Source organism: Engystomops pustulosus, chromosome 4 (assembly GCF_040894005.1).
Source record: "Engystomops pustulosus chromosome 4, aEngPut4.maternal, whole genome shotgun sequence".
NCBI lineage: Eukaryota > Metazoa > Chordata > Amphibia > Anura > Leptodactylidae > Engystomops > Engystomops pustulosus.
In genome coordinates, this window is record NC_092414.1 from 101453680 (window position 1) to 101480783 (window position 27104).

General features: G+C 38.9%; 2 protein-coding genes across 2 annotated transcripts in view; one reads left to right on the plus strand and one right to left on the minus strand.

Annotated features, from left to right (window-relative positions):
- The window catches only part of ZNF277 (zinc finger protein 277), a 74573-nt gene extending 51282 nt beyond the window's left edge, over nucleotides 1–23291 (plus strand). The window contains exons 6-12 of the mRNA XM_072146921.1: nucleotides 2008–2118; nucleotides 3791–3923; nucleotides 14073–14140; nucleotides 14262–14358; nucleotides 15010–15052; nucleotides 19997–20171; nucleotides 22698–23291. Coding sequence (XP_072003022.1) covers nucleotides 2008–2118; nucleotides 3791–3923; nucleotides 14073–14140; nucleotides 14262–14358; nucleotides 15010–15052; nucleotides 19997–20171; nucleotides 22698–22878 — 808 coding nt within the window. The 3' untranslated portion in view covers nucleotides 22879–23291. The remainder of the gene's footprint in view (nucleotides 1–2007; nucleotides 2119–3790; nucleotides 3924–14072; nucleotides 14141–14261; nucleotides 14359–15009; nucleotides 15053–19996; nucleotides 20172–22697) is intronic.
- Nucleotides 22491–27104, minus strand: part of LOC140126906 (uncharacterized) — a 56132-nt gene continuing 51518 nt past the window's right edge. The window contains exon 14 of the mRNA XM_072146920.1: nucleotides 22491–23984. Coding sequence (XP_072003021.1) covers nucleotides 23844–23984 — 141 coding nt within the window. The 3' untranslated portion in view covers nucleotides 22491–23843. The remainder of the gene's footprint in view (nucleotides 23985–27104) is intronic.

Below are 27104 nucleotides of genomic sequence, written 5' to 3' on the forward strand. Positions count from 1 at the left end.
ACGTTGCTCCCGCGGCTGGCATACTGGTCCCACAGCTGCTCATCCACCCGCCGCACTTCTACCGCAGCTGCCCGGCCAGCATGATGCTCTCACGGCCGGTACCTTGGTCCCGCAGCTGCCCACCCGTCCTCAGCGCTGCTCCTGCTTGTGCTCGGCGGACATGCTGCTCCCGCGGCCGCCCAGCCGTTACCCTGGTCCCCTCAATGTTGCCCTAAACGCTGCTCCCGTAGCTGCCTGGCAGGCTCCCCGGCCCCGCGGCCACCCTGCAGGCTCCCCGGCCCCGCGGCCACCCTGCAGGCTCCCCGGCCCCGCGGCCACCCTGCAGGCTCCCCGGCCCCGCGGCCACCCTGCAGGCTCCCCGGCCCCGCGGCCACCCTGCAGGCTCCCCGGCCCCGCGGCCACCCTGCAGGCTCCCCGGCCTCGCGGCCACCCTGCAGGCTCCCCGGCCCCGCGGCCACCCTGCAGGCTCCCCGGCCCCGCGGCCACCCTGCAGGCTCCCCGGCCCCGCGGCCACCCTGCAGGCTCCCCGGCCCCGCGGCCACCCTGCAGGCTCCCCGGCCCCGCGGCCACCCCGCAGGCTCCCGCGGCCGCCGGCCCTCCACGCTGCTCCCACGGCCGCCCACTTCATAGTCTTGCAGGATGCCTCCTAATCGACCCACCCCACTGCAAGATATGTAAGTCCCTATATATGTATGTATAGTTAATGAATGTATGCTAAATGTGTGTATTTGCTTACAGTATATACTGTATGTATGTGTGTATTTGCTGTATGTGTGTATTTGCAGTATGTGTGTATATGCTGCATATACTGTATGTATGTGTGTATATGCTGCATATACTGCATGTATGTGTGTATATGCTGTATACACTGTATGTGTGTATATGCTGCATATACTGTATGTATGTGTGTATATGCTGCATATACTGATGTATGTGTGTATATGCTGTATATACTGTATGTATGTGTGTATATGCTGCATACACTGTATGTATGTGTGTGTATATACTGCATGTATATGCAGTATGTGTGTAAACACTGTATATACTGTATGTTTATATGCTGTATTTATGTGTGTTTGCTGTATGTATATGCATTTTGTATATACTGTATATAGATTCAATATGTGTGCATATGGTGTCTATATACTGTATGTTTATGTATATGATGTATGTATGCTATATGTATGTATATAAACAGAATGCATGCATTTTTAGTGTATAGATGTATATATGAGTACATAAATGTGTGCACTTGAGTGTATATGTATGTATGTGTGGACGAGTATATAAAAGTGAGTGTAGAATGTTATGTTGTGTTATGTTGTATAAACGTGTGTGTATGTATGAATATTTTTAAGGGGGGCCCCATGAAAAAATCTGCTATGGGGCCCTGCCTCTCCTAGTTACGCCACTGGACACAACAATGTTTGTAATATTAAAGATGATAATTGCACTATTTAAATCGTATCAAGTTTGTGATCATATGAACTACAGCACCAGGGAGATGTGCAGTAAAAGAAAAGGGTGGGGTTGGATCTATATGTGCAGCATGTGTCTTTCACTGTCTGCATCTCACGGTTCTAGGTACTCTAGAGCGCAAAATATGGACATCTAAAGTGATGATCTGCGAGCAGCCACTAAATGTGACTTATCTCATGAAGAAATGGGTGAAATTTAAGAGAAGAGGGAATTCTAGAACAGATATTTCATACCCTACAAGAGTACTGATAGTGGAGTTAAAGCTGGTGGCAGTGCCCCAGTTTGAAGCAATGCTGGACATGGTTTTTATATAACCACATGGACAGCTTACCTTATTCAGCATGAACAATTTATTCTGAGTTGCCCTCAGCTGCAGCAGAGCATACAAAATATAGGTTGCATTTATTTGTACTTGCAGTGTAATAGCAACTAGGATCCCACACTGTGTCATATCTGAGGTTTGTTCTGTACAAGTATAGGTTTACTGTTGCATGAAATATAATACCTTATTTTTCTTTTTACTTGCAGGTCGGTTTTGTTCAATCACATGAATGAGGAGCACTCATTCAATGTTGGATTGCCAGATAATATTGTGTATTGTAATGAATTTCTGGACACGTTGCAGAAGAAGATGGACAGGTGCTATATAAATATTATTTAACAATATAATATTGACTTGAAAGAGTTTCTTGTATCCTGCTATGGACATATTTTCCATATGGGAAAAGAACATATATTAACCCCACTCCGGCTACACTGCTCTGCTACTTCTGGTTTTGGTTCCTTGCAAATGGATGGAAGTCTTGTTTCAACCAATGCATCGCCTCCTTGAACATGGAACATCACTTCAATTCTTCAATTTTACCAGGGACTTCACTTCCTGTGCTGTCCCCTGGTTCAAAGTGGCCATTTATTAAATGAAGTGAGTTCTGTAACCCCTTCAAAATTGTTGTTGGATGCAGGATCCGAAACTAGAATAATCAGAGAGACGCCAGGACCCAGTCCTGACCCGCATGGGCAGTTTCCATATTCCCCTTTAAAGGAAACCTACCATTTGTTTTTATGCATTGTGAACCAAACATACCTTGAGAATGCTGTAGCTACACAGATGCAGAAACATATCTTGTTTAATCCCTGAATCAAGTGGTTTAGCTGAAAAAGCAATTATAAAATTATGATAATGAGGCTCTTACCCTAATTATGCACTCTTCCAGCATGCATAAGGCTGCCTCATCCTGCCCCCCATAAGCCTTCCCAAGAGTCTGTGATGTCATCCAGCTTTTCCAGTATCCTGCAGATCATTATGCTGCAATGTCATTCAGGAACTTCTGCCTGTCGAGGACAACACTGTGAATACAGTGTTCTCTGAAGCAGTGTATAATAAGGGGGGGGGGGGGTATAAGAGGAGAGCACCACAGGAGTGGCCACAGGAGTGCCATAGCCTCATTATCATAATTTTATAATTTTTTTTTGCAGTAAAGCCACTCAGTTGAGAGATTAAACAAGATATATTTCTGTATAAGTGTAGCTACAGCATTCTCAAAGTATGTTTGGTTCATAATGCATAAAAGCAAATGGTACATTTCCTTTAACATGCTGTATCATGGAGATGTTCTCTGAAGCAAGAAAAAGTATTGAACCTCATGTTTGTGCTCTAAATATTGGCGTATGCTTGGATTGTAATATAAGTTTTGTTTACATATGGCATTTGAACAACATAGGATCGGTGTTGATCAGTGTTGGAAGGCGTGTAAAGGTCGCTTGAGAAACCATCCCTTCAAAATCCAAGCCTATAATCCGTCCTTGAAGGGGAAAATTATCAATTAAAAAACATTTAAATGCAACTTGTGAACACAGCAAAAATGTTATTGCCATCAATTTTTCTAAAGCTTCCCATTGGCTGCTTTGGAGGAAAACTTCTGCATCCTCACAGTTTGGTGCGGTGTTTATATTTTACAACAATTTCAAACAACCTTGCACAAGTCTCCCAAAAAAAGCAATGGTGTTTATACTAATAATAATAACTTTTTTCTGAGCACATATTAATCTATGGTGGCTAGCATGCAGATTCGTCTGCATTTATTCTTTTGATAAACAATATTACAGTGATATTAAGTATTCATTCATGCAACATAATTATTAGAAATGTATGCTTTGGGACCATAATGATGCTTTTTACACTGAAACTATAATAATGCGCTTGTGCAGCGATACCCTACAGTTTTTATAGCTGTAATACATTAACAGTAATAAGTTGTATTTAATCATACAGTCTGACTTTTTGTATTGTTTGTAAATTGTACTTTCTTAGTTTGCAGTGTTTATATTGTGAAAAGACCTTTAGAGACAAAAATACTCTAAAAGATCACATGAGAAAAAAGCAACACCGGAAGGTCAATCCCCGAAACCATGAATATGACCGCTTCTACGTAATAAACTATTTGGTAAGGTTAAGTGTCTCTACAATTAATGGTGCAGCTTGTGCCTGCAGCAAGTGCAGTTTAGCTTTACTGGTGTTCTCTATTTTGTGCCATTTGAAAATGTCTTCTCGTTTAGGCTAAACCACTAAAATTCAAGGAGTTGTATTTGTTGTGCCAAGAGAATAGTCAAATATTCTCATATGAAAATTCCTTTTTTTTGTAAAAAACAATCTTATCTTCATCTACTGTAACTGTCTATCACATCTGTGCACTGCAGGGGGCTTATGAAAAAGTCCTTTGAGGATGAGCAGCAGAGAAGTGTGCAGAACATTGTGCCCATCTCCTCATTAAATATTTTGAAATCCTTCCTTCTTTCAGTAGATGAATCTTACATGGTCTGCAAATATTGTTCAAAGGAATTGTTCAGAGAATTGTCAGGAGAATTCTGATCATTAGCCAGTTTACTTGTATCTCAGTTGTGGCTGCACTAAAAAGAGAAGGTTCAAACCTCGAGCCAATTATGTCAACTGCGGCATCTACAGCGAATGTCAGTCTGCTGGGACCACATTTTAAAATAACCATTCTTCAAGGAAAGCCGAACAAGAAACAATTTTAACGTGTCTCAGTGATTTGTGTCTTTCAGGGAGGATGGCTAACAGCCAGTTAGGCACAATGTTCCTCTCTGAAATAATTTAGCAGTAATGTATTCTACTTTCCCTAGTTTTGATGTTATCCAATCATGACAGCATGACTGGAGGTTCTCCCCTGACTTCTGTAGGGTTAAGAACACAAAGAGTTAAAAGTCACCCTCCCCTCAGCACCCCTTGAGTGTTTTTCTTGTCCTTCATAAGACAGATACAGAGAGTCCCTCACAGTGTGCTGCCCTGAGAATAGTAAATGGTTTTTGGCAGGATAGTCTTATCTGAAGCTGAATCACAGTCTTGTTAGAAAGCTGAATCATACAAGTGAAATATTCTCCAGGTATGGAAACAGTGTATCATTTGCCTTCTTTTCTTAAAGGAAACCTACCATTTGATTTGATGTATTATGAAGCAAACATACCTTGAGAATGCTGTAGCTATACTGATGGCTCCTCCACTGCTTGGTTCAGTGCTTCTCCTAGCACGTGAGTTTTTCTCTGCAGGAGAGGATGATGTAATCTGGCTTGTTCCAGAAGGCAGAATAATAAATTGCTGCACCATCCTCCAGCTGCTGTGTATGAGTGATCCAGCTCAGGTTGATTAGTTATGTCTTGACTAACATCTGTTTGTAATTACAAGCTGTGTGTGTAATGTGTTTATGTCAGCCAGCCTGACCCAGCTTTCCCAAGGTCCTGAATGTTATACGGTAATTGTTTTTCAGCAATACCACTCAACTGAGGGATAACCAAGATATGATCCTGCATCCGTATTCTTCTAGCATTCTCTCTATGTTTGCCTCATAATGCATCAAATCAAATGTTAGGTTTCCTTTAACCACTGCTCACTACAAGAGAAAGGAAGACCTGAAAAAAGGCACAGAGGAGATGTTTTATTTAATGAGGTATATTGCATAGTTTACTATTCTCTAGTTGTTAATGCAATAAAAAAATAACTTCAAGCATTTTTTTGTGCTTTAAATATGAGCAATCCTTGTTCAAGGATAAATTGAAATCTGATTTGAGACGAATTTCATGCTTGAGTAATGATATTACACAAATCTAATCCATCTAAACAAAAATGTCCACACATAGAACTGGTGAGTGTCGGATACTGAAATGGAAGATAAATATTAAAAAAAAATGTGCACAATTAAAGGAACGGATATAAACACTTAATAATGTAATGCTAAGAGTCTGGAAGAGGTCCAACTAAAATATTTGAGAGCCCTAAAGCCCTGATCCAAAAGGAATAGTAAATTGCTGAAAATAAGCTAATGGTGTCTCATGAATTTAAAAATGGTAACTACAGAATTAAAGAGTTGTTTATCTTATAGGGCAAAATCATAAAAATAGATTTATTAATTGCCACCAACTGTTATAAAAAAAAACTTCGGTACCACATGGATAGGAAAATGGATAGTATGTTGAGACTTCAGCTGCAATTATTATATCTTTTACTGTCAGCTTTATATTAATTGGGAATTGGGAGTTGGAAAGTCACTTACTGCATATTTGCCATTTTTATTATTATGGCCCAAAAATATGTAAGCAAACAACAAATTCAGAGCTTTACTCTGTGTAGGTCCATACTTTTGTCCGACTCTTGATGCTATATTAAAAAGGGCTGCTGACAGGAAGAAAAGTATTCCAGAAGAAAGGGGATTGAAAAAGACTCCCACATTTGTAAATCCATGGAACCCAAATTAGTTACAGGCAAAACAGAGAGATGGAGCTACTCCAAAGGGGGGTCCTGTCATTTTTCATTTAATCCTGCAAACATTCTGTCTAAACAATGACACCTGCCTGGTTGTAGGTTTTTTTTTTTTTTTTTTAACAGCCTGGGTGAAAAATAACATCAAACCATTGGATATAAATTTTCAAAAGAGGGAAGTTTCCCCTTCTTACATACCATAACAACTCTCATGTGCAAGAAATATTAAGAGAAAATATATCTGAGTTAATAAAATTGGGGAGAGTACCAAGTACCCTAAGCAGAAGAACATGGTATTATTCCTCCCTGTTTCCAGTCCCTGAATTGCATGATAATAATCCTAAAGTATTGAAAGAAACAAATAGATCATAACAAACGCTGTAAAATGGAATCCACAAAAACCATTCTGAATAAAATAAATGGCAAAACCTTCCTCCAGTGTTCTATACTTGTGAAATGCAAGTATTAACTAAAAATAATGACAACATATGAATGAATATACAGCTGTATCTTTACCTACTACACATTTGGCCTTGTATACAGGCGATCCCGGACACCTGACTTAGAGATGACCCCTAGTTACTCTGCACACTATGACCACTGGTGTAGATCTCTGGATGCTTTACTGTAGTCCCGGGCTGCAATGATCAGCTTTAAGGTGTCTGCAATGATGTTTTATTACTAATTCTTGTTCCCACAAATTTTAAAAATCCAATTGTCACTGGGACTAGTCCATTTTGTCTGAAACTACAATTTTAAAATATACCAGTTCCTACTTGCTTACAAATTCAACTTAAGAAAATTCCTAAGGAACCTAAACCTTGTATGTAACCCGGGGACTGCCTTTTAGCAATTCTTTACAATGTTAAGCATGAAGTAGAATATACAAAAGGTAGAATTCTTTTTAGCAACTTCTTTGGAGGATATACCTGAGGCAGGAGGCGTGACCTCCGAAACGTCACAAACCATGCAAGTGCCATCTCTGCTAAAATGCTACTAATGGATTAAGTTTCCTTTCCCGGAATAACCTGTGAACGGTCTCCATAAGCCACGGAACAGTTAAGTCTCCATCGGGAATTGTGACTGCACAACCCACGCTAAAGGTAAGGACACTTTGTAAACTACTAAGAGGTATATCCTCCAAAGAAGTTGCTAAAAAGAATTCTGTCTTTTGTATATTCTACTTCATGCTTAACATTGTGAAGAATTGCTAAAACTCGATAAAATATGAATTTTTTAAATTATATCTACAATGGTCAGTCGTATTTTTCAAAGTTACCGTATTTTTCGGACTATAAGAAGCTTATTACTATAGGACGCACCCCAGGATTCCAAAAAAAGGAAAAATATATTTTATACCAATTAAAATATCCCTCTTGGTCGCACTAAAGCACAGGACACACAGATATACATTTACACACTCATCTCTGCATCATCCATCCACATACACACTCAGCTCTTCATCATCCATCCACATACACACTCAGCTCTTCATCATCCATCCACATACACACTCAGCCTGCATCATCCATCCACATACACACTCAGCTCACCTATACACACTCAGCTCACCTATACACACTCAGCTCACCTATACACACTCAGCCCACCTATACAAACTCAGCTCACCTATACACACATAGAAGGAAATATCCCAGCACTCACTTCCTGCTTCGTTGCGAAAGGTTTATTAGTCAGAGGTCATATATACACATAGAACGCGTTTCGGCTTACAAAGCCTTTGTCAACTACTAAATGTACTTGCAATAGACACTTATTATATATTATGTGAATGGAAATCTAGATCGAGGTGTGAGACCATCAGGAGGCGGTACTTCATACATCATTAATTTCAACAATGGGTGAGGGAAATAAAACAAAATCCGTATAGGTACAGGAAGAAAAAGAACAGATCGTTGAATGTCAATACAAAGTTACATTTTAGTTACATTGAAATCACGATTTAACCCCTGTGGCTCCAGAGTGTTCAAAGTATAAATCCAGAACGCTTCCCTGCGTAGCAGGAGTTGTTTCACACTACCTCCTCGTCTAGGTTGTTCAATTTTTTCAATTACCATAAATTTAAGTTGTGCAATGGTATGTCCACATTTCTGAAAGTGAAAGGGGATCGACTGAAAGACATCTTTGCATCGGATCGTAGATTTGTGTTTACTGATGCGTTCAGAAATACGCTGCATCGTCTCTCCATGTAGAAGTAACCACACGGGCACCTTATGAGATAAACCACATTTGTGGAATTACATGTAAAAAAAACCTTTTACTTTAAACGAATGACCTGAACGGGGATGGTAAAATGTATCTCCTCTCATTATGTTGGAACATTGAGCACAATTCAGACATGGAAACGTTCAATTCTTTCTAGTGGCAAGGAAGGTTTGTCGTGGGACCCTTAGTGTGCTACCGATATCCGCTTTCACCAGTTTTGTGCGCAAATTGGGAGCTTTCTTGTTACAAATTAATGGGGGTAATATATACAGTAGTGGTGTCACAGGGTCATGATTAATCAAATATTTAGCAAGTGTCTCATTAACCCCTTAATGACCGCCCTATCGGGAATCTACGGCGGTCATTAAGGGTACTTCTTCTGACGCGATGCCTTTCTACGGCGCCGCATCAGAAGAAGATTTCGGGACATCGGGTTATTATAGTGCCGGTGACGGGCTGTGATATCACAGCCCAGACCCGGCACTAACACCCGGGATCGGAAAAACTCCCGCATGACCGCGGCGTGCAAGTGTGTCCCCCGTAGATCGGACCTCCCCCGGTGTGCTTACCGGGGGATCCGATCCCTCCTGCCGCTGCCCCGGGTCCCAGCTCCTCTTCTCGCCGGGTTCTGCCTTCCTGCGCGGCATGCTCAGTTACTTACACTATACACTGCAATACAAGTGTATTGCAGTGTAGAGGCTTGAATAAGTGATCGGATGATCGCTTGTTCAAGCCAAAATGTGGAAAATATGTGAAAGTAAAAAAAAAAGATTAAATCATTTTATAATAATAAATAAATAAATAAAAGAAAGTCCCATAATCTCCCCAGTTACACATATAATGCAAATACAGTATTTAAAACACAAAAACACACGAAAAATGTACATATTTGGTATCACCGCGTCCGTATTAATCTGTACAATAAATCTAAATCAATATTGAACCCGCTCGGTGAATGATGAAAAAAAAAACTACGATCAAACACCATAACAAAAAAATGTTCTAAAAAGTGATAAAAAAAGCTACGTTCCCTAATATGATACGACTGAAAAGAACAACTCTTTTCGCAAAAAATAAGCCCTCAACCAGGTCTGACAACAGAAAAATACAGAAGTTATGGCCCTAAAAAGTTGTCAATAGTAGAAACAATGCGATATTCTCCAATATTGGTTTTGCTCAGGAACATTGAGCAAAGATAAGAAAAACTATATAAATGAGGTATCACCGCAATCGTAGTGAACCAGAGAATAAAGATAAAATATTATTTTTACATTACGGTGAGCGGGGGAAAAAAAATGCTAAAAATCCAAAATAAAAATTGATGATTTTGTTTGTGTCCCCCTTGAAATAGTTAATAAAATCTCATGAATAAGCTATAGACCCCCCAAATGAATTATCTATACATTGTATCTCATCCCGTAAAAAATAAGCCCTCATATGTTTGCATTACCAAAAAAAATAAAAATTTATAGGTTGTACAATGTGACAATACAAATCTGCTGTGAATGGCGCCTCCATTCATTCTATGCCCGGCCGTGCGCCCATACAGCAGGACACCACCACATATGGGGTATTAGTACACTCGGGAGGAATTGGGCATCAAACGTTGCAGTGCGTTTCATCATTTAATTTATTCTGAAACTGTCAGTTTGGCCTAAATGAATGTATTTTCCAAAAAAATTCCATAGTTTCTAAATCGCAGGTCCATATTGTTTTAACCCATGTGAAACACTTAAAGGGTTAATGGACTTAATAGAAGTTGTTTTACATACGTTGAGGGGTGAAGTTTCTATAGTGGGGTAATTTATGGGGTTTTACTATTATTTAGGCCTTACAAAGTCACTTGGAAGCTGAGTTTTCCCTCAAAATGTGAGTTTTGGCAATTTTCATGAAAATGAGAAAAATCGCACCTAGAGTTCTGCACCTCATAACATCCTAGAAAAGTGAGAGGAAGCATAAAATATCATCTCAACATAAAGCAGACATTCCGTAAATGTAATTTATCAAGCTTTTTGGGTAGTTTTACTTCCTATCTGGAAAGCAGAACATTTCAAACTTGGAAAATGAAGAATTTTTACAAACTTTTGGCAAATTTTCACTTTTTTTCAGAACGAATCGCAAAACGTATCACTTAAATTTTAGAACTAACATGAAGTACAATGTATCACGAGAAAACATTCTCAAAATCACCGGGATATGTTAAAGCGTTCCGAAGTTATAACCAATTATCGTGAGACATGTCAGATTTGAAAAATCGAGTCTGGTCATTGAGCTGAAAACTAGTGTCGGTGATAAGGGATTAATGGTTCCTGTTTACTTATATCTATCGACCATAGCAATGATTTTAGATTTAATATGGGAAATCGGGTTGCCAGGTAGTAATAAATATGTTTTAGTGTCAGCTAACTGTCGTTCTATTTCTTTGACATAGGCGGACCGATCTAGAACAACGATCGATCCGCCTTTGTCATCCGGTTTTATAATTATCTCCTTATTGGACATCAATGAATCAAGTGCATTAAACTCATCACGATTAAGATTACAATTAACCGTAAATTCACCCATTTTAATGCGATTAAGCAAAGCAGCCACATCTCTTTTGACGAGACCAATATATGTCTCAGTGGGGTGAGACTTTTTCGGAGGAGAGAAATAACTTTTTAATCTCAAACCAAGATTGTTTAGACTTAGACCACAGATTGAGTCAAATGATACTGATGTATTATGTGTCATATCGGACTATAGGAAGAATGTCTTAAGCCTAACATTCCTGAAAAACCACTACTGTATATATTACCAAAGGTCCATAAGACCCTTGTAGATCCCCCGGGGAGACCCATAGTGACATCCACCAACTCAATCTTCTCCCCCCTAGCCAAGGTATTAGAAAAGGTAATGACACCATTAGTCATGAAAACACCTGCTTTTTTATAAGATACTGCAGCCTTTTTGTTAGAAAGATCAAACAGGTGGGGATAGATGACATTTTAGCTACCATAGACGTAGTCAGCCTCTATACCTCAATTGAGCATGATATTGAAGCCACTAGGAGGTTGCTCTCGAGGGATTTAAGACTAACATTGGAACAAAGAGAGTTCTTGATTGATATTCTTACAGGCTCCGCCCTATGCAAACTGTTACATGGCGATGTTCGAGGAAGACCATGCCTATACTCATCATTTATATCAGAGACACGTAAAAATGTGGCGTCGATTTATCGACAATATCGTTTGCATATGGGTGGGGCCACGTGAAGCCCTTGATGAGTTCATTCTCTTTCTCAACTCCATAAGAGAAGAATTACAGTTCACCACCACCTCAGCTTTGGCTCAAGTTAGTTTTCTCGATACATTACTGATGAAGGATGCAAGGGTTTTTTTATAACTGACCTGTACCGTAAAGTGACAGACAGAAACAGTATTCTCCATTTTAGAAGTAACCACCCATACTCAACCGTGCACCACAACTCCGCGGAGTGCCGTCCTTACCTGTGATTCCTGGACACCTATACACACACACACACAGAACCACACACATACTTCCTCCATTCCTCTTCTTCTTACCCTGTCCCAGGGCAGCATGGCAGCATGAGATCTGTGGTGATGTAAGAAGCATGTGATCAGTCACATGATTCTGACCTCACCGCAGGTCCTGGACCTGTAGGACATCGGGGAGAGGTGAGAGCAGTAGGGAGCCTCTCCTCTCTGGGATGATCGGGTGCAGCTCTATATCAGGGCATCACCCGATCTCCAGTGGGCAGGAGGGTCTGGCAGTGCTGGATCCTCCTGACCTCCGGTCTATAAGACCAAGGCACTTTTTAGCAAGATTTTTTCTTGCTAAAAAGGGTGTCTTATTGTCCAGAAAATATGGTATATCAGACAACATGACAATGGTAGCATTCATCAGGAATCAAGGAGGCATAAGACATTCTTCACTCTTTTTTCCAATGGGCTGTATGATAATACACATGAACCATTAGTTAAGTCATGTAGTGGTTGATATCTTAAGCCCCTTGAAAAAGAGACTAGAGTAACACATATTGACTCCTCACTCTTTCTTCCACTTGCCAACTTCCATATTCTTGATTTGTTAATTTTCATAATAAGTTGTAATGAATATCTGTGGGAGAGAGAATGTTTACTATATGTATTTCTCAAGGGGAGCTGTTCAGAATTCACCTGCAAAACACGTGTCAGTGTAGGGCTCACTTGGGCCGTAGCACATGGCGGGTGATGAAGGGAGGGGGATGAGCACTCCTTAACCCTGCCCTCTCCATAGGGAGCTTAGCTGTGTTACAAATCGGGGCAGGAATAGCACCTGCCTTTTCTTTTGTCGTGTGTCAGCTGAGACAAGGTATGCTCACTTTGCATGTGCATAATGCCTGCTGTTTTTGCGGCTAGCTCATGGCCGCCATGTATATATGGACGTGTGCATTAAGCCTAAGAATAGAGGTTTGTAACCGGTACTGTGGTTTGCTTGCCCTATTTTTAGTAAGTTTTAATTATTTGTGACTGCTTTGGTCTCACAGAGTCTGTGCCTTTCGCTCCCCATGAACAAGCTTACTAATCATATGTTCTTTTACTCTTACTTTGAAAAAGACCCTTTTACAATTTCTATGGGACAAACCAATTTGCAATCTTGATGGCTTGAGACTTTGGCACGGATATTGAATCAGATATTTAAAAGATGCTCCTACACTGTTATTTGGGTACTAAAAACCTAGGGTCCCAAGACCTTTTGTATATTATTACCACCACATTTTTGCCTCATAAGTGTTGAATTAAATGTCTTCCATACAAAATAAGAGCTTTTTGGATTTTTTTTGTTTGCAGATTAAACACCACAGGGGTCAGTTTTTTCTATCTGATCATTGAAAAACTAATTTTATAATTCCTGTACTTTATGCTGCTGCTAGATTACATAGGCAGAGAGAGAAGGGAGAGAGCAGGGGGTTGGGTAAGACATGTTCTGCTCATTGTTACAGCCTGCAAATCTTGAGCACTGAGGGGCTCTGGTAACACCCCCAAAGGGGGAAGGGAAAAGGCCATAGATAACAACTATAAGCAGATTACCACAGTTACTCTGCCTGGATCTAAGAGTAAGTGTCCCTGTTTATCATGATGGGTTTTGATGGTAGATTTTGCTAATTTAGTTAGTTTTATATACAGGCAGTATACCCCCCGGGTTATGTACAAGATAGGTTCTGTAGGTTTGTTCTTAAGTTGAATTTGTATGTAAGTCAGAAATGTATATTTTAGAATTTTAACCCCAGTCAAATTTGTTTTGGTCTCTGTGACAATTTTTGGATTTTCAAAATGTTGGATTGTCATTAGAACCAGGATTAATAATAAAGCTTCATTACAGACACCTCAGATAACTGTTACAGCTGATCATTGTAGCCTAAGGCTAAAGTACAGTAAATACCCAACATACAGAGGTCCGTTTGTAACTAGGGGTCATCTGTAAGTCGGGTGTTCTTAAGTTGGGGACTGCCTGTATTGACGTCTACCTCTTTGAATTAGTTTAGTAATGACAATTAAAAAATTCAGTTGATGACTTTCATTTATATATTAAAACTGGCTGCCCTCTTTTTTAGGAATTAGGGAAAAGTTGGGAGGAAGTACAATCTGAAGATGATCGGGATTTGGGAGACAGCAACGAAGAGTATGACTTTTATGGCATCTATTATTCAGTTGATATGGTTAATACATTGTAAAGGTGGTGTAAAGCTACATTTCCTCATTACAGTGGCTGATTATGACTTAAGTGTATGTTCTATTCTCAGGGATTGGTCTGATTGGGAAGAGCATCCTATGTCTGCATTTTGTCTGTTTTGTGAAACACAAGCAGACACAACTGAGAGACTTCTATTTCACATGAAGGTACATCAGAAGTACACCTATAGCTTATTAACCTTTCCTAAAGGAACCTAGGATTTTTATAAAGAATTCTTAAGCCAGGAAATTGTAGATATTTTATCTCCTCAAATAATAATAGAGGGGTTGTCCACTATTTCAGCAACTAATTGACTTTGCGAAATGAAAAGGTTGCATAATTTTCTCTTTTCTGTATCAATTTCCCACTGCTTTATCTCCACTTGCTGTCATTCTATAGTAAGCCTCATTGTTAACCTTTTATGGATAAAAATCTGTCTACTGTCATATGATGTAACACAGGTGCACGAGTCGTTATAATATGAAGCTCTGATTACTCTTTGTGATAATAATGAGGCGTGCACCTGTGTGACATCACATGACCAGGGAACGGTCTGTAACCACAGGAAGTAAACAATGAAGCTTCCTTTGGAATGATAGCAATCTGAGATCTATAAAATCATGAGGAATGGGTTCAGAAAGTATTTTGGAAAATTTTAATTACACAAACAGTATTAATTCCCTAAAGTGGACTAGTGTGATTGAACGTGTGATCATCCATTTTTATCGACTTAGTGTCATGTTGGACTGTAGGTACACTTTAAATGCATAATGTTTGAAAAATTATGACTTTAAATTTCTGTTTTTGACCTTGCTTAGGATTGTCACCACTTTGATCTTCACAAAATAAAAACAGACTTGGGTGAGTAAAATAAAAAAATATTTGAAACCAGAGAATGAATATATATATATCCAGTACAGTTTTTAAAAAATGCAAGGTATGTGAAATTTGGTGAAAAAGAAGTCCGATATCCAGCCAGTTCCGGGACACTGAAAAATTCTTTATTGAGGCATGTATTTAAAATCCACAGCAGGGAATAAACGCCGACGCGTTTCGGACGGACTAGCCGTCCTTAGTCATGGCTAATATGAACAAAGTAAGAACAGACTTTTATACAGATATACAAATACTGGACACTCCCCCGGTGATGTAATGGATGACGTATTTCCGGAATTCCATCTGGAGGTGGAGACTGGGGAGGACACAGTTACAATTCCAGATGCAGGTGGTTAATAGTATTGTCAATGCTTCAAATACCGCAATTACATTTTATCACAATACAAAAAGACATAGCAAAGACTGTATGAGTCCAAAACGAATAAATACTGAAAGAAACAAAATAGAATGTATACAATGGTATATCCTGTTGGGGAATCGAGAAAGACGGAATAGAGGCATGGAGGTATGATCGCGGTAATGATTGTCATTAATATTGGGAAAGAACCAGCGATCGTAGAAGTATTGAATGGCGTCTTTCTGATGACCCAAAAGGAGGAAGTATCCATAAAGTCTGGAAGTATAAAAACATGAAGAAACATTACATGTTAAAATCTCATAAAGGACTGTAAACAAGAAGTTGACAACCAAGGAAAAGGTGAAAATGACATTGAGTTGTCTTCAAGAAACAACGGGATGCATTAACAAGTTATGTATAAGTAGGATAATATTATAAAATGATGCCAATATTAGCATGGGTACATTTTAAGACACATAATGATACATTAATTCTCTTTTGAAATTAAGACCAAAGGGGTGCCGGGACTCCAAATTAAAAATCCAAAAAGCTTCACGATTTCGAAGTAATGCACTGATATTGCCACCTCGTAGTGGTTTATGAATTCTTTCAATGGCATAAATGCGGAGGGAATTAGTTTTGGCATCATGTGCATGTAAAAAATGTTTTGAAGCGCCAGATAGATTGCGGTTCTCTGGATTTTTAATGTCGTTAAGGTGTTCCATAAATCTGATTTTAATTTTGCGAGATGTTTGGCCGATATACATTAAGTTACATTAAATGCAATGCACCACATAAACTACATTAAAGGAATTGCAGTTAATGTAGCTTTTGATTTGGAACACCTTAGTACCGTCACTACTGGGAAAGGTGGTGCTTTTTTGAACAAATTTACAGGTGGTACACCGTGTAGCTCCACATCTGTGGAAGCCAGGATGAGAGAGCCAGGTAGGTTTTGTGTGTTTAGTGTTTTTAAAGACTGAGGGGGAAAGGAGATTACCAAGAGTTAAACCCCGACGGGGAACTATCCTACATCCCTCGTCCAAGACCTTTTCAAGTATTGGATCTGATTTGAGTAAAGGTAGGTGCTTTTGCACTATCTTAGATATGTCATTGAACTGTGGGCTATATTGGAGAACCAGAGTGGGTTTGGCAATTGTAGCCTTCTTGTATTTGGGATTGGGAGAGAAACAAATAAGAGACTTCCTGTCTCTTTTTGATACAATGTTTTTAGCCCGTTCCAATGTCCAGCCTGGGTAACCCCTGTTGCTTAGACGTGTATGGATGTCATTAACCTCTTGGAGTTAAGTGTCTTCACTACTGCAGTTGCGTCTAGCTCTAACTAGTTCGCCCACCGGAATGCTCTTGATGGTGTGTCGTGGGTGCTGTGACTTGGCGTGTAAAATCGTGTTACCCGAAGTGAGTTTACGGTAAGTCTGAGAGCTGACGCACTCTCCAGGAGTGCTAGAAAATTTTAAATCTAAAAACGTCATCTTAACTGGATGTGTTGAAAATGTGAATTTCAAGTTAACAAGATTGTTATTGAGATAGTTAACAAAGAGTGGTATGGCAGACACTGGACCCTTCCAGACAATGAGTATATCGTCGATGTATCTGCCATACCACTCAATGTTGTCCAGATGAGGGTTGTTGTGAGAGTAGATGTGTTGCTCCTCCCACCAGGACATAGTAAGGTTGGCTAAAGATGGTTAAAATTTAGCCCCCATGCTCACACCTCTGACCTGCAGGAAGAAAACACCATCATACATAAAGTAATTGTGTGACATTAAAAATAAACAAACTTCAATGATGTACTCCTTTAAGTCAGAGGTGTAGGCACTGTATTTATTGAGATGAAATTCTAAAGCAACAATGGCTATATGATGCGGTATTGACGTGTACAGTGACGTCACATCACAGGTAAGCCATTGAAAGTTGGGTTTCCATCTAAGTTTGGATAGAGAAAAGAGTACATCTTTTGAATCTTGCAGAAAACTTGGGACTCGACAGACAAGTGGCTGTAACAGTGAGTCGAGCCACCCACTGAGGTTTTCCAACATAGAGCCAATGCCCGATATTATAGGGCGCATGGGGGGTGGTGTTTGCCCTTTGTGTATTTTGGGGAGGGCGTGTATGATAGGAACAACCGAATCCGAAATAAAGATCTTATCCATGAGTGCCTGAGTTATGACACCCAAAGAAACTCCCTCCTGTAGTAGTTTAAATAACATCCCTTGAAAGCAGTCTGTTGGATTGCTGGGCAATTTTCTATATGTAGTATCATCATTTAAAAGCATTATTATTTGTTCATTATAGGTGCTTTTGTCCAGCAAGACAACAGATCCGCCCTTATCGGACATTCTGACAACAGTGTCATCCCAACCTTTAATCTCGTGTAGAGCTTCATTTAGGGAGTGTGTCAAATTGTGTGTCTGTTTTGGGATGCTATTTTTTAAGCCTTTAAGGTCCCTCTCTATCCTTTCCTGGAAGAGGTCCATGTTATCTGATCGTGAAACCAGAGGGTAAAAATTAGAGTTTTTTTACTCTAAAATCATTAACCGTGTGCGTTTGTTGTACATTAAGTGTGTCTAAAGACATAAGATTACACAAGGTAAACTGTTCAAGAAAATTAAGTTGCTTAAAGACATTACCCTCTGGTACGGAGGCGACCGGCTCTTGGTGTTCCGGATCCTTTTCTGTAAAGAAATGACGTTTGATGGTTAAGTCTCGAACAAACTTATTGACATCCATTAGAGTATTGTAGACGTCAAAATCTCGATTGGGGACAAAATTGAGTCCAAGAGATAAGAGTTCGATTTGTGCGGCTGTAAGAGAACGTGAAGAGAGATTCACCACATCTAGTTCTTTTGTTGTTGTTGTTGACTGCGTAGTTGTCTCGTGGGGATGCAGTCCGTTTTTGGGATGGTGTTTACGCCCCCCGCGTCGTTTTTTGGGTTTCTGTTTCTGCTTTTTTTTATAGTAGGAGTTTTTCTTTGGGGTACTGGCAAGTTGTACATTCTCAGACTCTAGACTTGCAAACTTAAAATCAGATTTATGGAACACCTTAACGACATTAAAAATCCAGAGAACCGCCATCTATCTGGCGCTTCAAAACATTTTTTACATGCACATGATGCCAAAACTAATTCCCTCCGCATTTATGCCATTGAAAGAATTCATAAACCACTACGAGGTGGCAATATCAGTGCATTACTTCGAAATCGTAAAGCTTTTTGGATTTTTAATTTGGAGTCCCGGCACCCCTTTGGTCTTAATTTCAAAAGAGAATTAATGTATCATTATGTGTCTTAAAATGTACCCATGCTAATATTGGCATCATTTTATTATATTATCCTACTTATACATAACTTGTTAATGCATCCCGTTGTTTCTTGAAGACAACTCAATGTCATTTTCACCTTTTCCTTGGTTGTCAACTTCTTGTTTACAGTCCTTTATGAGATTTTAACATGTAATGTTTCTTCATGTTTTTATACTTCCAGACTTTACGGATACTTCCTCCTTTTGGGTCATCAGAAAGACGCCATTCAATACTTCTACGATCGCTGGTTCTTTCCCAATATTAATGACAATCATTACCGCGATCATACCTCCATGCCTCTATTCCGTCTTTCTCGATTCCCCAACAGGATATACCATTGTATACATTCTATTTTGTTTCTTTCAGTATTTATTAGTTTTGGACTCATACAGTCTTTGCTATGTCTTTTTGTATTGTGATAAAATGTAATTGCGGTATTTGAAGCATTGACAATACTATTAACCACCTGCATCTGCAATTGTAACTGTGTCCTCCCCCGTCTCCACCTCCAGATGGAATTCCGGAAATACGTCATCCATTACATCACCGGGGGAGTGTCCAGTATTTGTATATCTGTATAAAAGTCTGTTCTTAGTTTGTTCATATTAGCCATGACTAAGGACGGCTAGTCAGTCCGAAACGCGTCGGCGTTTATTCCCTGCTGTGGATTTTAAATACATGCCTCAATAAAGAATTTTTCAGTGTCCCGGAACTGGCTGGATATCGGACTTCTTTTTCATGGTATTTCGCCCGTACAGAGGGGCAATCCGTGCCGCACAAGGACACTCATGCTGGAAGGTGAGCTGATTCCCAAATCATATCTCATGCGAAATTTGGTGGCAAAATTGTGGCAAAACACTTTCATATATTGTTTTTGTTCTAGTACTAGTTATTGTACTAGCCCCAGACTAAATTTCAATCTAGGTTTGGGATTTTAGCAATGGTAGATATTATCTAGATTCAGTGCTGGAGTATATTTTTCTATCTGTTGCTAGCCCACAGAAAATCAATACATATTTGATACCAAGTCATTCTAAAGAAAAGAAAGAAAATTGTTCTCGTTCTTGTAGCGGAAATGTACAGGAGAATTCAAGGAGAACTGAAAGACCTGACAAGTTGTACTAAATGCAATGTGATGAATGCATTCAATTTACATTGAAATCGTTTGTGACTGCTCTTGATATGCTTTACTGACTTCTAGCAATACAAGACCTGTTTTCACTGACTTGTATTGTTTTGTGCTTGACAGGACTGAAGTTTTATCAGCAAGTCAAATTAGTGAATTTTATTAGAAGGCAAATCCATCAGTGTCGATGTCATGGCTGTCAAGAGAGGTTTCATTCAAAAACAGAGTTGATAACTCACATGGAAAAAGACAAGCATATGAGCATTCTTCCAGACAGATCAATGTGGGATCAACCTCAGTAAGAATTTCTTATTTGCTATTGCCATGTATTAAAACTGCCCTGCCATCCTGTTTTATTTGCCTTTTGACTGAGTGCATAGAAATTTTATCTAATATGAAGAATCCAGCACTCTTTGTAGATTTGAAGCAAACAGCTTCAGTAACATTTTGGTCATAGACCTTCATAAGACATAGATTGTGTTCAGATAGTGTTCTTTTGCAACACTAATTATTAAAGGATGTGGCATATACAGGCGGTCCCCTACTTAAGAAGACTCGACTTACATACGACCCATAGTTACAAACGGACTTCTGGATATTGGTAATTTATTGTACTTTAGTCCTAGACTACAATAAACAGCTGAAACAGTTATCAAATGTGTCTCCAATGAAGCTTTGGTATTAATCCTGATTCTTATGACAACCCAACATTTTTAAAATCCAATTGTCACAGAGACCAAAAAAGTTCTGGCTGGGGCTACAATGATAAAATATACAGTTCCGACTTGCATACAAAATCAACTTAAGAACAAACCTACAGACCCTATCTTGTATTTAACCTGGGGACTGCCTGTATAGGAATGTTGTCAATTACTGACAAGTGTTTGCTCTATTGCGGTACTTGACTATATATGCCATTTCTATGATCATTAGCACATTGTGGGAATTCTACCTGAACACATTCTGTGTGTAATGAAGGTCTATACTGACCAAAACAACACTGACTTATGGATTGTCAATGCAATTATTTGCTTCACATCTACAGAGTGCTGGATTATTGCTATTGGGATTGGATTGGGACTCTATCCAAGCACCTTTCAAATTATTCAGTATTGTTCTTAGATATTCTATTTAAATTCTATTTAATTCCATTTAAGTCTTATCTATATCACATTTGTAATATAAATAAGTTTGTATTTTTTAAAAATAAGTGAATGGCTAATTGAAAAAGTATATTGAAACTGATTTTAACTAGTGTACATTGGATTTTTCTTCTTATTCTCCAAGTATGAATGCAGCATTATTATCTTCAGATAATCTTCTTGTTATAAAGGTGGTTTCAGAGATTCACAATTTAACAGAAAAAAACTATTTTATTGCAAAATGTGTACACGAGTCTGATACCAACTACAGAGACATATGGGAACCATCTGACTGCATGTGTATGATAAGCGTTTATCATAGACAGAGTCTTCTCCAAATTTTCATAAGTCTGCCCTGGAATGAGAAACATTTTGCTTGATGATAAATTGCCATGTAGAAAATTGGTATTTGCGTAATTTTAATAATTGTCATAATTTCTACCTATTGCATAACATTCTGAACACTCTCTTGGGCTGTTTGTTAGTATGAGTAGTTATTTGGGAAAGGTATGTTATTACAACAAAATGTATCACAGAAGATATCACTTAATTTTCCAAGAAACTTGTTTGGAAGGGTACCTATCACTGCACTTTTTGAAGGTTATTTTGGTTTGTTCTTTACTCCTTACAAAGTGCAGTGCCATAAATTGTGTTAATGTCTTAGCTCAATATCATTCATTTGAATAGGGCTGAGCTACAAAAAGAGCCATTAGCCTTAGAAGAGCATATGTTGCTAAAAGAAGTATTTGTATAATGTAACTATGTAAGCACAATGGGTAAAAAGGGTAAAAATCCCATAGGTGTTGTGGCCATGGTATCTAAGGGGTTAAGGTTTAGGATCTAATTTATCCCTTATTCTGTGCAATACTGTCAACTTAAATATATTGGCATCCACAAGTTATGGCACTGGCAGAACCCATGTGTGGGTGCCATAACTGCAAAGTGATATCCTCTTCATGTAACCTCCAAATTTCATTCTTTAGTAATGGTCACATATAAATATGTCCACAAAGTGTTATGATCTATTCAACCTTCTTATTGCAATTGATTTTTTGGACTTAAAATGGGGCTTATTTACAGGATAGGATAGTTTAACATGTTAAACTCCAGTTATCAAACAGCGGGTTAACCCTGTAAAATAAGAACTTGCCCAGGAATCTCAACAGACTTATCAGGTAAATACACTATAAATGTCTGCTGCAACTATTGGCTGTGGGCTTACAAGCATTTGTTATTCTGTGGGATTTATTTTATTTTTTTAAGAAAGTGAATGCTGTATATGATGTCGGAGTATAGGCCCTAGATACTGAAAGAACCAGTGTGAACATGGTTTTAGTTTATGAACTGTGGCAACCTAAGAGAAAATAATTGCATTAATGTAGGTCATGTGGTGCATGTTTAGCAAATGCCACTATTTTTTAAATCCCAGCAAGCAGTGTTTTTGAAATTTCAGCAAAACAAAAATTCGCAATATATACAATAATGACTATACTTTATTATTTTGTTATATTATATCCACACAGATAAATTAGTCAATACATGAGATATTCAACAGTATTTCTGCTTTTCTGGTTTTAGATATGACCTAGTAATACAATAAATATTAATATTAAGTAACAATATAAGCAACTGTTGTGTATTCTTGGTGTGGTAAAGTGCTAACATTTCCTTTTATTGTGCAGGTACTACTTTCCCACCTATGAAAATGATTCTCTTCTATGCACTCTATCTGACAGTGAGGAGGAGTTAGCGGCACAAGACCAGAGGGAAGAAATCCCAGTTATTGGGGAGGATCTCACAAGCCTTGAAGCGTTAAAGAAAGGCAGCATATTAAACCAGCTTGTACGTGACAGTCGGAACTAAATATGAAGTAGGATGTTGAATTCTCATAATACACATACCAGGAGGATCAGGATATAAAGGGAACAAAGTGTTACACAATGCAACAAAGACCTTTTAGGTGTCCTGCTTCCGCTAGATTTCTCTTTCCCATATATTTCTCTTACTCCTGCATGCTGTGTAGATGTCATCCGCTGGGGCGCTGCATAGCTGTCATATTACTAGTCACCTAATTAAACACATGAATTCTGTTCTCTCAATTCACTTGTATCATTGCTCCACAGACATGACCGTAGATAGATTTTCATTCTTTGCAGGAATTGACTCATTTTTTAAGGTGTCAGGTATGCTACAAGAGGGTATGCTCCATGTTCCTATAAATTAATCATTGTCTGTCAATTAGTTAATAAACAATTTTCTTCCTATAATTCCATTTAGGATTTGCTTAATGAACACAGTTCTTTAATCCTTAAAGGGTATCCCAGGATTTAATAGCAGATCAGCAGTGGTTTAGCACCTGGCAAGATTTGGGGACTTTGAGCACTGCTTTTGTTTCCATGGCTTGTAACATCATGACCATTTGTTACATTTATTTTTTTTATTGTTGGTTACCATTCTGGTAAGTGGGGCTGTCCTGATACACCAAGAATAGCTATTGTACAATCTATGGTGCTGTGCTTGGTAAGGATCAAAAAAGGCAGTGTTGCTCTGAACACTGTAGCCAATTGAGGGTGATATGTGATATCAGTTGCGTTGCCAGTGTGATACTAATCACCTGTCCGAAGGTTAAATCAATGAAAAATATCCTGCAACACTCATTAATGATTCTGGTCATGGCTTTAAATTATCAACATTAGGCCCGACACTGATTGTTTTTAGAACATTGATATATTTAAAATGGTTAATTGGGTACAAAGTTTTACTCTGATTTTCCAATGAAATTTTAAAGATCTACAAGAAAAACAAATATATTTTTTGCGATCATGCCTTTAGTGACCAAGCTTAATGTTGGAAGATTGAGGGTTGGGCTTGCCAAGAGCAATTTGCTGAATGGATGAACCAAATTGAAGTGAACTCAGGGTTTCTCCTAGGTCTTTTACATCAGGGCTGATGTTCACAAAAACACATGCCTAAAAACGAACAAATGTAAAAGTCAGACATTGCCACACAACAGGTAAAATTGTAAGCCTTGATGCTAAGGCTGGGAAGAAGGGTAGGTGAACACCTAGGTTATCCACTCACTTCACCTTGCCAGGCCTGCTTCCTGGCTTTTGGCTCAGCTGCTGCATCGCTGACACACTACCTCTTATACAGTGCTTCTACCCAGACTCATATTTGTCTGTGCCACCTAAGCATGGCAAACCAGATGAGCGCAACTCGACTAGTCCTCCTGCACTAGGCAGAAACTCTGAGACAGACAGTGCTGTCATCATGATCTCCCTGGCTATCATCTCCAAATGGGTGTTAACACCTTAAGTCATCAACCAAAAAACAAAAAAGCTCTGTATCGTGTGACTCCTAGTGTGTACACCGGTCTACAAATGAGGGCTCTCATAACCCATTAACCAAGCATTTAGAGACATATGACCGGAGTCAGCAATATAAATCAATTTTTCTTTATATCCAAATAGGAAAAGACATAAAACACCAGTACATCACCATATCTTCGGCAAACAGTGTCAATTGTCCATAAAATTGTAGCACGCTAGGAGATCATGGCTTTTCACTGTGAAAAGCCATGATCTCCTAGCGTGCTACAATTTTATGGACAATTGACACTGTTTGCCGAAGATATGGTGATGTACTGGTGTTTTATGTCTTTTCATATTTGGATATAAAGAAAAATTGATTTATATTGCTGACTCCGGTCATATGTTAACACCTTAAGGACACGGCCTAAAATGGCCTTCAGGGCACAGACTTTTTAAGCTTTCTTTCCTGCACAAATTCCAAAAGATATAACTTTTTTATTTTTTTGTCTGACAGGGGTATATTGGGGCTTGTCTTTAGCGGCAAGATTTGTATTTTCCAATGGGTTCATTTGTAGGGTAAAAATAGCATAATGGTTCAAATTTATCAACTCTTTACTGCCACTTGTTTTTTAATTAAAACATTTACACAGTTCGCTGTTCAGTATAACAAACAATTAAGGAGATACCAAACATGTACAGGTTTTCTTAGATTTTACTACAAATAAAAACTCCTTTTTAAGGAAAACACAGAGCTATAACTTTTTTTATTCCTTAATGAAAAGATTCAGGCTTGTTTTTTGCGGGAAAAGGTAATGGTTAGATTGGTGCTATTATAGGGTACATCTGACTTTTTGCATATTTTTAGGTGGTAGGAAGCACTAAAATTGCAATTTTTCATTAGTTTTTTATTTTTTATACCCCTGACAATACTGCTATAATAATGTGATAGATGGTTGGCCAAGGTCGTTACAGATGCGATAATACCTACTTTGTATTTGGGAGGGGTATTTTATTTATTTTATTATATACATAGGTATATATAGGGAAATGGGTGGTATTTTTTATTATTTTATTTATTTAAAATGTTTTTACTTTAACTTTTTTCTACTGTCCCACCTAGGGGACTTACACTGGGGTTACATTGATCCCTTATAAAATACATTGTATCATGTGTTGTATCTGTCAGTGATTTACGGACATTTTGCCTATTAGACCCAGTCTTGGACTGGACCTCATAAGCCACTGTACACAGCAGACACGGAAGTCTATGTCAGACTTTCGGCTGCTATGGCAATCCCCCGGCAACCCACGATCACACTGTAGGGGGGCCAAGGGAGTGAAAGAGGGAACCCTATTCCTTCTGTTTCTCTCCTTAGCTCCCGTGTCCATACTTGATCGCGGCAGTTAAGGAGTTTATCTGCCTCTCAAGGAGCAATCTCCATGCCGGGCAGATGTGGCAGGGCTGGAACAGTGCCAGTGTGATACTAAAAGTGATATAGATCGTCCCTATGCGACTACAGCCTGCAATCTTTATCGTCTCGTGGTGTCAAGAAGTGTGTTTGTTTTTCTGTAACTGCCTGTACGATGTGTAAGTTGAGGGGCCATGTGCCGTGCATGCTCTGCAAAAAAACAACTGTGCATGAACTTGTTTTTTTGAAGATTGCTGTTTTCATGGACCAATTCACTCAATTCAGACATAGTGACTTGTGAGTACATATTCATGTTTACAGTATAGTGACTGTAAACATGAATATGTACTCACAAGTCACTATGTCTGAATTGAGTGAATTGGTCCATGAAAACAGCAATCTTCAAAAAAACAAGTTCATGATCAGTTGTGAACAGTATAATGACTGTAGGGCTATATTAATGTTTATGGTATAGTGACTGCACAGATTTATTTATGTGTGTGGTATAGTGACTGCAGGGATATATTTATGTGTATGGTATAGTGACTAATGGAATGCATATATATGTGTATGGTATAGTGACTGCAGGGATATGTGTATGGTATAGTAACTGCACGAATATATATATATATTTGTATGGTATAACGACTGCAGTGATGTATATTTCTGTATGGTATAGTGACTGCAGGGATATATGTGTGTATTGTATAGTGACTGCAGGGATATGTGTATTGTATTGCGACTGGAGTGATATATATATATCTGTATGGTATAGTGACTGCAGGGATATGTGTATTGTATTGCGACTGGAGTGAAATATATATATATATCTGTATGGTATAGTGACTGCAGGGATATATTTATATACATGGTATAGTGACTGCAAGGATATATTTATGGGTATGGTATAGTGACTAATGGGATATATACACTCACCGGCCACTTTATTAGGTACACCTGTCCAACTGCTCGTTAACACTTAATTTCTAATCAGCCAATCACATGGCGGCAACTCAGTGCATTTAGGCATGTAGACATGGTCAAGACAATCTCCTGCAGTTCAAACCGAGCATCAGTATGGGGAAGAAAGGTGATTTGAGTGCCTTTGAACGTGGCATGGTTGTTGGTGCCAGAAGGGCAGGTCTGAGTATTTCAGAAACTGCTGATCTACTGGGATTTTCACGCACAACCATCTCTAGGGTTTACAGAGAATGGTCCGAAAAAGAAAAAGCATCCAGTGAGCGGCAGTTCTGTGGGCGGAAATGCCTTGTTGATGCCAGAGGTCAGAGCAGAATGGGCAGACTGGTTCGAGCTGATAGAAAGGCAACAGTGACTCAAATCGCCACCCGTTAAAAACCAAGGTAGGCAG